At 44.5% G+C, this 16,292-nt stretch overlaps 1 protein-coding gene across 4 annotated transcripts; it reads right to left on the bottom strand.

Moving 5' to 3' along the window:
• Nucleotides 1-1,187: 1,187 nt before the first annotated feature.
• Nucleotides 1,188-11,522, bottom strand: LOC145505337 (glutathione S-transferase Mu 1-like). Of its 4 annotated transcripts, none has more exons than XM_081487048.1 (8): nt 11,407-11,522; nt 11,039-11,113; nt 10,548-10,612; nt 10,163-10,244; nt 9,964-10,064; nt 9,138-9,233; nt 8,940-9,050; nt 1,188-1,693 (listed from the first exon to the last, which is right to left on the bottom strand). In XM_081487048.1, exons 1-8 carry the CDS (start codon nt 11,450-11,452, stop codon nt 1,604-1,606), a joined length of 666 nt encoding a protein of 221 aa, XP_081343174.1. In that variant the 5' UTR covers nt 11,453-11,522; the 3' UTR covers nt 1,188-1,603. The 4 variants fall into 4 exon arrangements, with proteins under 4 accessions (XP_081343174.1, XP_081343175.1, XP_081343176.1 ...); XM_081487049.1 differs by lacking the exon at nt 11,407-11,522 and adding an exon at nt 3,554-3,626 and having other exon boundaries at nt 10,826-11,088; XM_081487050.1 differs by lacking the exon at nt 8,940-9,050.
• Nucleotides 11,523-16,292: the final 4,770 nt, after the last annotated feature.

The following is a 16,292-nucleotide window of genomic DNA, read 5'->3' on the forward strand; positions in this document are numbered from 1 at the left end:
CATTAGCTTTTAGTTTACTGGACTTTTTTGTTAGCCGTTTCACTTTTTTAAATAATCATTTGTTTCTTATTTCTTAAAATAATCATGTGTTTCACATTATTCCTTTGCTATCTTTTTATTCAATGACTGCAAGAAATGACCGTCTAGACAAACACCCAACAGGATTCTTCTCCAAAGCTCAAGGCCTATCAGACTGCAGGCCAAGTCAAGACTTTAGGCCAAGCCATAACAAGGTCCAGCTCCACCATCCAGCCACTCTTTGAGCCTGCTAATCATATTGTTATCTGATGAGTCCTACACTTTGCAGCTATCCTAACATAAAATGGCACACCACTTCCTGATTGCACAGATAGGCTACACTTTGGCCCAGCACACTAGACCTGCCCATTTCAGGTCAAGTTATCCAAGGCCCAGCTACAACCTAGTAAATGCTTAAGTTAGTGAGACCTAATGTCTTTCTCCCAGACCTACAGATATTAAATCTTCTGAAATGTATTCTTTATCTCAAATGGCTATAACCATATTCAGACCAGTAAATCCATAGTGACTGTAGAGTTTGCCAGGGTTTTAACTAGAGATAATTCTATTATATTTCCAATTTTAATGAATATTTACTGTTTGCCAGGCAGTGTAATAGATATGAGATTTAAAGTCAAATAAGATATTGATTGTCTCCTTAGTGTCTTTATGGTCAAGTTACAGAAGAAAACAGGTAAAACAACAATTATAATACAGTGGGGGTAGGTTTTATTGAGATATGTTATAAGAACGCAGGGAAAGCTTCTAGGAAAGGGTGACAGAAATGAGTCCACCAGGATCCCACACCATCAGTAGACTACTCAGACCCCTTTCCTAGCACCCGAGAGCCCCCTAAACCATGACACAGAGTGCTACAAGCTTAAAGGAGGCATCCCATGAATGCTGAATTAAAGAGGGAACCAGGCACAGAAGGGCCCCCCTTCTGTAGAGACCCCATGCTAAGGAACAGAGGTGCATGAAGTGGAGACAGAAATGAACAAGCAATGGTATAATCCCACCTGTGCCCAACCTCCTACCACACACACACGCATGACCATCCATATAGCCCTGCAGTGGACAACACTAGGAAAAATAGACACCCACACACACCCAACACAGTCAGTCATGACTCCAGGAAGCCCCAAGAGAATAAGACAAGACACAGCAGGTATGATTAAGGCTTTATTGGGGATCAGACAGGCTGGGCAGGAACCATACTGGGAAGCAGGGCTTGCACACCAGGCCAGGTCTGGTCTTTAGACCTGCAGTGCTGGGAGCTCAGAACAGAGCCCCGTGGGTCAGGGGTCTGGCTGGGCTGCTCACAGCAGAAGTAATCATGGAGGGGAAGGACAGCCTGGGTGACTTTAATGAAGGAGGGATAATGTGCGGTGGGGGAGGAAATCTGCTCAAAAATAGTGGGAAACTGAATCTTTAAAGTAGGGACGGAAAGGGGTGTGGGAGGGAGATAAGGGGGCCAAGAAGCCATCTAGAGTGAACAGAAGGAAAAAGAAAAAGACCGATGGTTCTGCGGGCAGGAGGTCCACCTGGTCTCTGGCTCCTCGTGCCCATCTTCTGATTTCAGGCACTACTTGTTGCCCCACAAGGCAGTTTTTAAAAACAGAGGAGCTGGGAGGAAGCGGCTGGACTTCATGTAGGCAGAGATCTTCTTCAGGCCCTGAGGGTGGGAAAAAGAACACTGGGTCTGCTGCCCCACTGGATCCCAAGCAGCTTTCCCCAAGTTTGGGACCTGGGGTACAGCCCTTCCATGTGGGAGTCAAATGTTGGGGCAAAAGATAGTCTTCTGGGGTCCCCAGCTCTGGAAAGTTAACTCTTCCAATTTCCTGTAATTCATCTGATACCCAGACTCACCACATACAGAGACTCTATACTGTATTAGGTGCTACCTATCTACTAGGCATGATGACATAGGTTCAGAATCTCTACACGACTCCCCTGCAAGATGGGTTCTATGGAGACTATTTACCAGAAGGGAAACTGAGGCACACAGAGGATAAGCACCTCCCTCACGATCACACTGCACATAAGTAATATGGCTAGAATGCAGCCTGCTCACTCTCTCTCTCCGTTCTGAGTCTCTCCGCTGCACCCTTTTCCCCACAGCTGAAAACAACAAGGAGGCTCACTCATCATCCACTTACACAAACAGTTAAGTGACCCTCAGGGCAGTTGCCCACCATGCTGTTACATTGTGTGGGCTTTCCTTTCCGGTAGACAGGTTTGGTGACTCCAACAGGGCCCAGAGAAGACTTTTTCCCCTCACTGGAACGTTACCAGGAGGTGGAACATTGGTACCAGCAAGCCCCCTTGTGCTGGTCTACATCTCTATTTATGAATACGAATTTGGCTGAGTTCTCTAGTGATCTCAGATTTACCATCTTAGTTGACAATCCCGACTTTTCTTCAGTGGTGGGTGAAAATGTACCTGACTTCTCAGTTCAGAAATACTGCGAAAGTACCCATTGGAGAGAATAGGTCAGGATGAATAGATCAGGGGTTGGTTGGTGTCTTTCCTTGAAGTGACCACTTTACTAGAGTTGGTAGGAATACAGTGTAGATACTACAGGAGAGCTCTTAGCTCTTTAGATAAGGAACAGAGCTCCTCTTGGCTAAGCAAGGCTTTCCAAGGCAATTGAGAAACTTGTAGCAGAGGTGGAGGCCAGTCCTCATACCATGCAGCAGTCCCGTAGGGAAACCCACTCTTTAAAGAAACTTGCCCATCTGGGAGATGCACACAAAAGGTTTGGCGATCCTGTGTTCCCAGTGCCCACGGTGGTTTTAGACTGTCAGAAGGAAAAACTGAGACATGTATAAAACCTGAAATGACTATAGGATGACAACTAGGAGAGTTAAGCTCACAAACAGCAGAAGGGCCCACTACATACAGTTATCAATAGCAATTTGTCCAGACAGACTCTGAAATGGGAAATCAAACTTTCTAGGCAAAAGAAAGAGGGGTGATCAGTTGCTAAACAGTGACTAACACCACAGGTTTGGGTACATTACATATGAAGCTTAAACTATACCAGAGGAGATCTTGTCCTAAAAATCACCAAAGTGGGGTTCTTTGACATCACAAAATTGGGTTTTTTTTTCATGTACACAGCTAAAGAAATAGACTACAAGATCCAACAGACTGAATAAAAGGTCTGTTTCAATTTGTATTTAGAAGCTTCTAAAAGAGGAAATGAGAACGTAACTTCTTGCAGAAAACCAACAAAAAATTGTTTGAAATTTTATCAGAATTTTTAAAAGGCCCCTGAAGCTGGCCCTGCTCTCCACTGCTCCTCCCTGCTCCTCTAAGGATATTCTGCAATGCTCTCCTTCATGCTATTCAACTCTCTCTGAACTTCCTTTTTATAACACCAAAATCGATGCCCACAAAAGCAACAATAATTCAGAACACTTGGTAAAATTGTGAATATTTTGGCAAAAATAGTTTTTAAAACCTTTCTTTTTTCTTGACCTTAAGGAAACAAAAGGCCTTATAGAAGGACCTTGCTTCATCTCCCTGTACCTTTGAGACATCAGTGTTCTACCTCATCTTCTTAGGCATCTTCTAGTGCATTTTGAGAGATTAGTCTCTGCAACTGTAAAGGAACACATATGGTGAACACTCAGCACCAAGCTGCGTAGACTGCGATTCCAAGTCTTTTTGTGCAGCTATGCTAGCATTAGGTAAATGTGTCATTAAGGGTCCCAATTCATAAAAGGGTGTTTGTTGTTTCAACCTTCCTTGTGTCTCCCTGTACAACAAAAGCCTTTACTTTCTTAGACTATATTTGGGAGTAAACTTCCTGGTTCTTGAGAAGGCTGCATCCTTTGTACTCTCTTGTGGGGATTCTTCTTGCCTCTTACTGGTTTGAATCACAACTAAGAATCCTAACAATGGATCTTTTAAACTGGAAAAACTTCTAAATTGGTAAATTGTTAGAGAACTCTCATTGTAAACAGTTGTTTTATTGGTACCCATGGAAAGATACAATTAAAAGGTAGATATTCACAGTATTGATAATCAGCTATACTCCAATAGAAAATTAAAAGTTTAAATTAAAAAAAATTTTTAATTAAAGATGGCTACAAAGAAATATAATCACTGCTAACCTTAAGAACTTCCTTAGTTTCAAATCAATCAACCAACAAACAAAAGTTTTTCATAGAGCCTTATTTGTGGTCTCACACTTCCCCTCAATTGATCTTATAGGTGCTAATAAAAACAATAGAATAACTAAAGTTAATTAGGTTAATAAATAAGGGAATAAAAGCTGAGAGGAAAATCAAGTGATTTCTTCCTACAAGTAGGAAATTTTAAAGGGACTGGTCCCAACAGGATAAATACCTTTATATGGTTATTAAGAGATGAGATAAATGAAACAGACTTTGATGGCATGAAAACAAAAGTTTTGATACAACACTACCAAAAAGGATGTTTTCGACGGGCCAGAAAGACCCCTTTGTCAGTCCCCCAAACATTAAAGGGACCCAAACAAGTCCATTCTACTTACCCCAGTTTAGAAAAATTTTAAAGGTAAGAGGGTAAAAAAATTACACTGAGATACTTGACCAGCAATTGCATGGGGCAATCAATCCAGTTAGAGACTGACAAAAAGGCCTGGATCCCTTGGCTCAACTCCTCACTGGAGCTCAAAACCTTTTATACAGGACTGGGTATAAAATGGCCTGGGAAATAAAAGGGGAAGTTTCTATGACTCCTTATAAGACCAAGAGTTGTTAACAGAGTCCTGACAAGGGCTACAGTTAAAGGTATAACAGTTGATAGAACTGAGATTTGTTACAGGTAAAAACAAAATCTGATGCCACGTTGGATCTGTTTCTTTTACTTTAAGCATTGCTTCTCATTGCTTTTGTTCACTAAAAGGACACTGCCTATATATAATAGCCTACACAGGGGAACCCTGCCCCTCTGCCTGAATGTTAAACCAAAGTACCTTTGTTCAAGACCCTGGCTACCTATGGATGGCTACAGGAAAGAAGAAATTAACACATCCCCTCCACGAGGCTGGTCATTCCAGAAGACATTTGCAAGATTAATGGCCTTTTTACTTTACTTTCTCACTTACCCACTCTCAGTTCTATAAAACTGAGGCATATGGGCATTCAGACCCTGATAAGTTGGTTATTTTGGGACACTTGTCTGCCATTTTCTCAGTCCGCCAGCTTTCTGAATAAAGTCACATTCCCTCCCTCAACACCTTGTCTCTCAGATTATTGGTCTGTTGTGCAGCAAGCAGACCAAGCTTGGATTTGGTAACATATTTAAAAAGTGGTATATTTGAACAGGCTTTATGTAAGATGGTTACATCTCTTTTACCTGATTATACTGTGGGGATATACAAACATGTCTCACTGGGGAATGCTCCCCTGCCTGGCATAAGACAGGGCATATAATCTGCCTCTCAAACAATTTTAATCAAACATAATAAAGGAAACTAATAGGGTTACCTAAGCCCACAAACTATGAGATAAAAATTGCAGTCTAATATTCAGGGCCTAAGGAGAAGGAAATGGCAACCCACTCCAGTGTTCTTGCCTGGAGAATCCCAGGGATGGGGGAGCCTGGTAGGCTGTCGTCTATGGGGTCGCACAGAGTCGGACATGACTGAAGTGACTTAGCAGCAGCACTCAGGGCCTAATAGAAGCAATAATGGAGTTTGGTCTGGGGGGTTTGTTTGGTTGGTTGGTTTTATCTTTGTTCCTATGATAAATTGGCCTGAGTTTGACTTGTGCACTCAGAAAGATGGCCTTCTGCAAACATCTGAAGACATGATACATTGATCATGAATACAGATCAAGAATACAGAAATCTTTTGATTTCCAGTTGAGTTGGAAATTTTCCTACTGATATAAAAAAGCAAATTAAAGAAAACGTAGTTGGGAAAATCAATCTTTTGCCATCATTTAGGTGGCAGCCCAGTTCTTCAGAGAATTAAAAGCAACTATGTTTGTCTTGCAAATCTCCACATATCAAGGGACTTCCCTGGTTGTCTAGTGGTTAGGAATCTGCCTTCCAATGCAGGGACTCAGGTTCAATTGCTGGTCAGGAACAAAGATCCCACATGCCCTGGGGCAATGAAGCTCTCACATCACAACTACTAAGCTCATGAGCTCTAAAGCCTGCACACCACAACTGGAAAAAGCCCAAGTACCACAGTGAAAGATCCGGCATGACGCAACTAACACGCTATGCAGTCAAACAAATAAATGTTTTTAAAAAATCTCCACACACCAGAAATGTAAATACAGCTCACAATGACCTGAGACAAAGCAGGATTAACTTAATAAGGTAGAACCTGACACCAAAGGGAAGAAATAACAAAGAGGCCTCTTTAAACTCAAATGGTTGGAAAGGCTTCTTTACTCACAATATACTTAACAATCTCTTTAAGGGTTTGTAAAAAATGAATGCAAGGACTTCTCTAGTGGTCCAGTGGTTGAAAATCTGCCTGCCAATGCAGGGGACATGGGTTTGACCCTGGACTGGGAAGTTTCAACATGCCCAGCGCAAATGGGCCCATGTACCACAACTACTGAGCCTGGGCTCTATAGCCAGAGCGGCAAGTACTGAAGTCCACACGCCTAGAGCCCATGCTCCATGACAAGAGAAGCCACTGCAATAGAAGCCGGATGACCACACGAGAGATTAGTCCCAGCGAGCTGCAACTAGAGAAACCTGTCCCCAGGAACGAAGAAGACTGTAGCTGAGACAAAAATAAATACATATTTTTAAAAATCTACGAAAAAAAAAGAATGAATACAAATCTTATTCTTTTCCATGAGGGGTAAAAAGCCTGAAGATTTTCCTTCATTATTGGTTATAGAAAGGGGTAAGTTGCCACCAACTCCAGTCCCTCACAAACAGTGTACCCTGAGGAGAGCTCAGGATGAAGAAAACCAGGATTAAACATTCTGTGCTTTGGACATGGGGTCCTATAGAGAGTTAGGATGCATCCCAAACTAAGAATTACAGTGACCTAAGATTTATGCATCTTCCTACACATAGAAAAGCACTAAGATTATTAACTTGAGATGTCGGTGTTCCGATGATTAGCACTAATCTTTTATCAAGATGCATGCTTGGCTACATGTATTTCCCAGTCAAAAATTCATGTACCTACTGTCTCCTACCCTACATCTTCAGAGCTCTCTGAGAGGCTGTCTCTTGGGCTACAGTCCTCAGTAAGGTCTCCAAATAAAACTGTAATATGCTGCTCTTAAGTTCTGTCAAATGTTTTCCAATCAACATCTCATTATAGGAGTATTTGTTCTTCTCTTTATGCAAAAATATTCTCTTTTTCAGAAAAGGCTCCTAGGTTCCCAGGGTTCGCATAGACAGATGCGCCCCTAGCAAAACAAAAGCAACAAAAGAGTTCAGAAAGTGCCCGAGCAACTTGCAGAACCACATCTCACCCAATGACTCAGCAAAACATGGATGAAACATGATAGGAGGGTGTGGAGCACCAAGACTAGCCCAAGCCACACTCTAATTATTCCACTGAAAGGACACAGTCCAACTACCTGGCATGGGACCTCAGCCCAGTCTCACTGGGCCCCAACCTATCTCATCCCCAGTCCCGCTGCAGCCAATCAGGCAGCAACACTCAGGTGTATCTGTGCACCACCTTCCCAAGACAGACAATGCCCAAGAGTTCCGAGGACTCCAATATCTAGGGCTGCCTGTGCCCCACAGCCCAGGGCCCAACAGGCCACACACTGCAGCCCACATCTGTCCCCATCCTCTCTGCAGGGCAGTAATCCCAGTTCTTGGAAAATTCTCAAGGCAACAAGTCTTGGGCCAAAACCAGAGCGGATGAGAACTAGGTGAGAAAGCAGATTTCATGATGAGGAGTGGGAATACGAAACAGATTTCAGGCTGAAAGCCTTTATGACTAAAGCCTCAAATTCCCAAATCCATCACAACGCAGACTTCTTTGCTCTCAAATTAGTCGACTGAGGGTGACAATGAAGAGCTGAGAGGTGAGGTCAGGCTGTGCTCCTCCAGGACCAAGGCGGCTCCACCCACACCACACAGCTTGGGGTCCCTGTAGTTCTCCAGCTGCACTGAGCCCAAGAGGCTGGGCACCAGGGCTGCATGACTTGTGTATCCCCCTTGTGCCTGACACAGTGTCTCATACAGGGGAGAGGATCAGATCAGTGAATGTGACTTAAAATGAATGCACTATTGCATCTCTGAGATGGAATCTGGAGTTAACATGAAGGAAGAAGGGACAGGAGATGAGGAATGAAGGAACTGCCCATCATAAGATATGTCAAGATGAAAATCCTTGCACAGGACACCTCTGTTTGTACCCAAATCCCAACACCAACTACAGCCCTGAGAATCTCAGAACAACAGGTGGGGGCTCAATTGCTGCAGAGCCCTTTAGAGATCAGGAGAAAATATTGTCTGTGTTTTTACTACTTGATATCAATCCTACTGTGTCTCACTCTACTAATGCCAGCTGCATACCATCTCCTGAAGGTTCCGCTTCCTCCACACTTTCCAGAACTGTGAACACAGTCATGAAAGGGATCTGAGGTTTCTTTTTCCCATAGGAAATGAGGAGCCACTGATGCTGCCTGTAGAAGTTAGATGCTCTGACTGGGAGCCCAGCACAACCTGTACTGGTTCTATGACCTGCAGAAACTACTTGTTCTTTCAGGTTGACTCCTTATCTGTAAAATGCAGAGGATAATTCTTCTACCATATAGCAATGTTATATAAAGATTAAATTTGACACAATATATATCAGCTGCTGAGCAGAGATTCTGGCATAAACCAAGATCTCCATAAATGCTATTCTTCATCATAGTTCCAACTAGGAAATCAGGGAGAATAAGAAAGAGAAGAAAGATGTAAATACTAAGGAGTTCAGGGGAATCACCTCAAAACGAGAAATGAAGTCTTTCAGGTTTGGGAATTCATCCAGGCACTTGGGCTCAAATATGCGGTACGTGTCAAGGACGTCGTAAACCAGGAAATCCACATAGGTGAGCTGCAGAAAGACAAAGCATGAATGCAGACCGAACTCTGAACATGGGAAAAATGACAGCTATCCCACCCCCAAAGCCGTCCAACTTACCTTGTCCCCTGCAAACCAAGGCCTCTTCCCCAGAAACTCTGAGAACAGCTTGATTTTCTCAGGGATCTCCTTCAAGAAACCAGGCTTCAGTTTCTCCTGAGACACAAAACAGCTGTCACCACCCTCACACACAGACTCCCTGGCAGAGAGCAGTCCTCCCAGGGCTGTGTCTGATCCCAGCTGTCAGGTGAGCAGTCATGTCCCTTGACTGCACATGAATCAGGACCCAGGGGCAATTTAATCTACCTGTGTTCACTAGACTTCTATGGGTACCACCTCCCATCTGTGAGAAGCAATGGGAAGGCAAAGAGCAAAAATACACTGTTCCTGGACCTGTCACCGCTCAGTTCCAGACCCCTGCCCTGGGTCAGACCAGCAGTGCCGTGAGACCTGGCAGAGCTTGGGCCTCAGACCTCAGGCCGATCAACACTAAAATGACTAGGAAAGAAGTCCTACATTCCAGTGTGGGAGACAGGAATGGTGTGGACGCCTGAGCAGTTTCTGGACACTTGGAGAGAACTGGAAGCTGAAAGGAAGGAGGGAGAGGAATAAAGTCTAACCCTGTGCTGCCCACTGGGCACATGTCCTGATCCCTGAGATGCCAAGAAGGAGGCTGTGTGGTAAGGAGGAAAACATTCTGTTTACGAATTGAATTTCTATCCAGGGGAAACTGGACTCCTCTTAAGATTAGTGGGTACTAAGTCAGAGTTTCCAAGGAAATGTCTTGGTGGATAAAAAGCTCCAAGAAGATCAAAATCTAAAACACCAGTAGATGAGATCCTGACAAGCATCTCACACCCTCTCCAAGTCAGTGGGAAGGACTCACAAAGTCAGGGCTGTAGCAGATCCTGATCATGGCAAAGCGGACATCCATAACCTGGTTCTCCAAAATGTCCACACGAATCATCTCCTCCTCTGTCTCCCCACCTGTGGACACAAACAGAGACTCACCCTTGGCATCCCATTCCAGCCCAACCCAGGGCATGGCCACCTGTGTCCCTGCCCCCAACCCCAGCCCTACTCACACATGTTGTGCTTGCGAGCAATGTACCGAAGGATGGCGTTGCTCTGGGTGAGCTTGTGAGTCCCATCGATTAAGTAGGGAAGCTGGAAGAACAACAGAGTCTGGTTATTTGGGCCACCAGACTCCCCTGCACTCCCTCCATTGACCAAGGGCAGAGATGAAATCTGGCATTCACAGAACCTAAATACTATGGTGGGCACTAAATAATATGCTGTAAAATGGAGGAATGAGCTGGGACACAGAGTATCATGGCAGGGCAGGGGAGAGAACCAGGAAGCTGAGAGACAGAGCAGAAGGCACCTGTTCCTGAAACCTCTAAGCCAGGAAAGAAGATGGATGGAGACACTGTCCACTCCACCTCCCAGCACCTCAGCCCCTGCACCTACATTGGGGAAGTCCAGGCCCAGCCTGAATTTTTCATTCAGCCACTGGCTTCTGTCATAGTCGGGAGCTGTGAAAAAGAAGATGCAGTGAAACAACCTCCCACAGATTCAACTCTCCTTCCCGGGGAACCCACCAAGGAATCAGAGGCAAGACCCCCTGAACTGGTGGATATGGATTCTGAACTGGATTCTAATCTCATATCCATGTGAGATTTGGGGGAAATCTTTAGGGTTGAAAGCACACTTAGAAGGATTTGGAACCTCCCTGAGTTGAGGCTTACAAAGAGCTAATGCAAGCACTAAGCGGAGCCCAAAGGGGCTCTCATGTTCTGCTTTGGAGGACAGCTGCACCCCCAAAGGCTTTGGGAAGGGGCAAATCCCTACTCCAGCTGGTGGAGTTTTAGGAATGGAGCAACAAAGGCAGAACATGGGTTGCTTGGCAACAAATCAGCATGAGTTGGGCAGAAGTCAGAATAGGAAATGGATTCCATTACCATCTCCAACCGAGTACTGTCTCTCCTCATAGTTTGTATCTGTGTACTCCAGGAGAAGGCGGATGGATGGGCTAGCTGGGAGAGATGGTGAGACAGAGGGCAGACGTCAGTCTTGACTGCAAAACTCTCACTGTTCCAGGTCACTTCCACACCTCCAACTCCCTCAGCACCATCACCTCCACCAGCCCACCCACGCCACACACATACAAGCCAACACCCAGATAAGATGATCGGGCTGAGGGGAGAGGGGCTCCGCTGCAGCAAGTCCCGTGGAAGTTTCTGGTTTGAACAGGCCTCAGCTTTGCAGCATTTTCCCAGCGGGGCGCAGCATTTCCCCACCCGCCTCCACCTTCCCCGCCCTGGAGGACCCCCGCTCACCCCGCGGATGTCCCAGTAACCCAGGATCATGGGCATGGTGCAGGTTATGACGCTCAGAGTGCAGGAGCTTCACTGCAGCTGGGCTTGAAACGTGTCTTCTGAATCCGGGAAAAAGAGGGCCCGGAAGCACCCGCCCCTCTTCTCGGCCCCGCCCCCAGCCCAGCCCCTGAGTCAGCCCCCAGCCCAGCCCCTGAGTCAGCCCCCAGCAGGCAGAACAGGGTCTACTCTCGTCTCTCAGCAGATTGCTTTGGGAGCTAATCTCTGGGCGCCTAGAGATCAAAGGCCGCCGAGGTCGGGCTCGCCTGGTTCCCGACCCCAGTTAGACGTCAGCTAACCGGGGGAGTTGCCAGTGCCCTTGGGAAACAAGCCTGAATCATAACATTAAATCGACCCGTGAATGAAGATGAGAACCCAGGCAATCCTAACGCTCCCCCGTGATTTGCAACCCTAACGCTCCCCCATGATTTACAATCCATGATAGCTGCAGTCTTCCAGGACAGATATCAGTGCGATAGAAAGAGGTGAGGAGGCAGAGAAAGGAAATGTGTCCTCCATGTCTTCCTTTCCGGGACTGTGGAGGGCCCTGCCCTCCTCATGTGCCTAAAAATAAAAATATAACATAAATTAATCAAGTAGTTTATGGCCTCACTTGTGAATCTAAATCCAGAGTCATGCACAGGAGGGAGGGTACCCAGGGGCAGCTCCAGAGATGTCCTGACAGACAGCTCCATGTCTCTCACATTGATGGGACAGTGACCCAGGGGAGAAGACCTGTCCTCTGTGTGGGCGGCTCCAGAGGGTGTCCAGAGAAGGGTGACAGCCTGGATGACTCCACTCAGGACCAGAGTCAGAGTGGCCCAGACACCCTTGGCTACCTAGATCCACAGATCCCAGCCCTCACCCTGCCTCCTGACCCAATGTGATTTTAAGAGAGTGATCTGTGCCTTTAAAAAAAATTTTATTGAAGTATATTTGATTTACAATCCTGGTTTATTTCAGGTGTACAACAAAGTGATTCAATTATACATAAACATATATTCATTCATTTTCAGATTCTTTTCTCATATAGGTTATCACAGAATACTGAGTCGAGTTCCCTGTGCTGTGCTTAGTCTCTCAGTTGTGTCTGACTCTTTGTGACCCCATGGACTGTATGTGTCCACCAGGCTCCTCTGTCCATGGGGATTCTCCAGGCAAGAATACCAGAGTGGGGTGCCATGCCCTCCTCCAGGAGATCTTCCCAACCCAGGGATTGAACCCAGGTCTCCTGCATTGCAGGCAGATTCTTTACCATCTGAACCACTAGAGTCCCCTGTACTGTATAGTATGTCCTTGTTGATTATCTGTCTTATATATAGTAGTGTGTGGGCTCAGTGTCCTTTGAAGTTATTCTGTGATCTGTGACTTGTGGTACAAACTGCACAAGGACAATGTCCTACCTGCCAACTTTCCTCTTTGAGGCAGAAGGTTATTTCAAAATTAGGAGAATAGGACATGGGGTGGGCTCTGGGTTTTTTTGTTTGTTGAAAGGATATTACAAAGTAGTGGATGTAGGAAACACATGAGAGAAAGTTTGAAAAACAAATGAATTTTATAAATTAAAACACAAAGTTGTGCTATGTGTTATATGCTAAATTGTCTCAGTCATGTCTGACTCTTTGCAACCCCATGGACTATAAGCCCACCAGGCTCTCTTTCCACGGGATACTCCAGGCAAGAATACTGGAGTGGATTGCCATGCCTTTCTCCAAAAACACAAAGTTGGTATACTACAAAAATATATGTTTAAAAATAGAGTTTTCCAAGTGGCTCAGTGGTAAAGAATATGCCTGCCAGTGAAGGAGACTCAGGAGCCATGGTTTCGATCCCTGGGTTTGGAAGATCCCCTAGAGGAGGAAATGGCAATCCACTCCAGTGTTCTTGCCTGGAGAATCCCAGGGACGGCGGAGCCTGGTGGGCTGCCGTCTATGGGGTCGCACAGAGTCAGACACGACTAAAGTGACTTAGCAGCAGCAGACTTTTTCTAATCTCTGTTAAATCACAGACTTAGAGTTTGCTCATCTCTGCTAAATTTGAAAGCAGAGAGAGTGTGTCAGCAGAGACCAGCAGAGCTCAGTCCCTCTACGGATGGTCCCAGCCATTCCTCCCCTGCCATTCCTCAGGGCTCAGCTCTGGGTCCAGACTCAGGATGTAGCTCAGGGTCAAGTGGATTCTCTTGTCCTTCTGCCCACAGGGAGGCGATGGTAACTATGGTCACCAAAAGTGCTGACTTTCACAGTAGTTACACATTTCATAACATAATATGGAATTACAATTCTGACCTTTCTACATCTTGAACTTACAGAAACACCACTAGATTTCACTGAGAAAATGACTTTCCAAAGCAACATTAAGCACAATAGTAATATTTAAAATAGGCAAAGCAGATGCTGTAACATAATGCAATCGAACGCATCCATTTATCATTTTCCTTTATGAAAAAACAATCACTATGATCCTGACATATAGCAGCACCATAAGTAAGACCATCCTGGGTAATAAAGGCTGAAAGTCTTCTAGGAAATACAAGGAGGAATTTTTAAATATGGAAGAGATTTTCAGTGTTCAAACACCGAGGGGCACTGAGAAGGAGAGAGGTTGAAGACAGGAGAAAGAGGCAGTGCCTGGTAGGACAAGGAACTGAGGACCCAGGGATGGGCCCCGAGCACAGGTGGCCCCGTCAGGAGGAAGACGTCAGTTCTGCAGGAGGAGGAGGAGGCCTGGCTGAGCAGGCTCTCAGACTCAGCCTCCAGATTCAGGGGTCCCACCAGTGGGGGAGTGGGTGTGTGGAAGGCAGTAGGGGGCAGTGGGGACTCGGGAAATGGAGAGGGGGCTGAAGGGCGTGATGCAGCCAGTGGTTGTCTTGCTGACATTCAGTGTCAGTGTGGTCATGTCTTCTGGCTTTACATGTGCTCTCTCTCGACTGTAAATGTTGACAGGTTCTAATATTTTAGAGAACACTGTGCAAGACATCAAAACATACAGTGTCCAGTATCCAGTTGAGAAGTCTAGCCTGTGGTCTTTCTTCTGTACGGTCTTCCATAATTCCCTCCAGTTCTACTTCTGACCTGAATTCTCAGTGAATTAACAGTGTTTCTATATGAAATAGACTCAGAACACAAGATTAATAGTATAATAAATACAAACAGTAGAATCTAAATGTGTCTTCATCTTGCTAATTTTTTTGAGTTTATAAGTGTTGTCTGTGTAACTTTAGGTTATAGAGAACATTTTTTAATCTGAAAATAAAACAGTAGAAATAACCATTGACAAGATACTGACAAATTATATATGAGAAAAAAATTTCCCACTTGCTTATAACATTTTTAATAACAAAATGCAAACTAGGATTGCAAGAATTTACAAAAGGAACCAAGTTTAAGATGAAAAGTATGGAAAATAAGAAATACTATTAAGAAGAAATATATTCACATTTAAACAAATGTGTTCAGACTTTATTTGCAACTGTCTTCATTATCACATATTGCCTCATTTTTTTAAAGGATTGAGTTATTTTGTTCTTTATGTTTTTTTGATGGTCACCTCTTACATCTGAATCTAAGATTTAAGTTTTAAGATAGCTATTTATTTTTTATTTGGAGGATAATTGCTTTATAATATTATGTTGATTTCTGTCATATAATCAACATGAATCAGCCATAGGTATACAAATGTCCCCTCTCTCTTAACCCTCCCTCCCACACTAGCTATGCCTTTTTAATTTGAGCATTTAAATCTGGAGTCAGAGAAGTAAGTTCACCTGTTTTTGAAGTTCTGTTGAAATACAGCTCTATCCATTCATTTATATATGTCCCATGGCTGCTTTCACACTACAGTAATAAAGATGAACAATTGTGATGATGGAGACCATATGGCCTGCAAAACCAAAAATACTTACTGACTTATAAGTTTCATTAACTATTAGTTTACTGGACATTTTTATGTTAGCAGTTTTACTTTTTGAAATAATCATTTATTTATTTAAAAAATCATTTACTTCACATTATTTCTACTTTTGCTTAATGTTTTTTGCTTAATAACTGCAAGAAATGAGCACCCAGACAAATACCCAACAGGACTCTTCTCCAAAGCACCTGAGGGCTATGACTTGAGGCCAAGTCAAGACTTGAGGCCATGCTATAACAAGCCCAACTCCACCATCCATCCACTCTTTGAAGGACCTGCTAATCATATTGTTATCTGATGAGGCCTACACTTTACCTAAAATGGCACTCTCTCTCCTGACTGCACAGAGTGGCTACACTTTGGTCCAGCACACTAGCCCTGCTCATTTCAGGTCAAGTTATCCAAGGGCCAGCTACAGCCCACTAAATGTTTAAGTTAGTGAGACCTAATGGCTTTCCCCTAGACCTATAGATTTCAAATCTTCTGATGTTGATTCTTTATCTTAAGTGGCTCAGGAAACTATATAGTGCTGAGTCGCTTCAGTTGAGTCTGACTCTGCGACCCCATGGACTGTAGCCTGCTAGGCTCCTCTGCATCTCTTACATCTCCTGCATTGGCAGGTGAGTTCTTTACCACTAGCACCACCTGGAAGCTAGGTACCTGTATGCAGAGCTCTAAATCCATAAAATGGCTGTAGAGTTTCCCAGGGTTTTAACTAGAGATACTTCTTTCACATTTCCAACTATTATTGAACATTTACTGTTGGGAGCTGTTCTGGAACTACTGCCGGGTGACAAAGTCACGGCACCAATCAAGAAGAAACTGCAAAGCGTTTCTCTCCAGGATCAGAACCTTCCCTCCTTCCTGTTTCTATGCTTTTGTTGTGGCTAACTCTGTTTCATTCTCTGATGGCTGGAGTTGTAGGGGCTTC

Source organism: Giraffa tippelskirchi, chromosome 5 (genome assembly GCF_054371585.1).
Source record: "Giraffa tippelskirchi isolate mGirTip1 chromosome 5, T2T-mGirTip1v1.2.pri, whole genome shotgun sequence".
In the NCBI taxonomy this organism is placed as follows: Eukaryota; Metazoa; Chordata; class Mammalia; order Artiodactyla; family Giraffidae; genus Giraffa; species Giraffa tippelskirchi.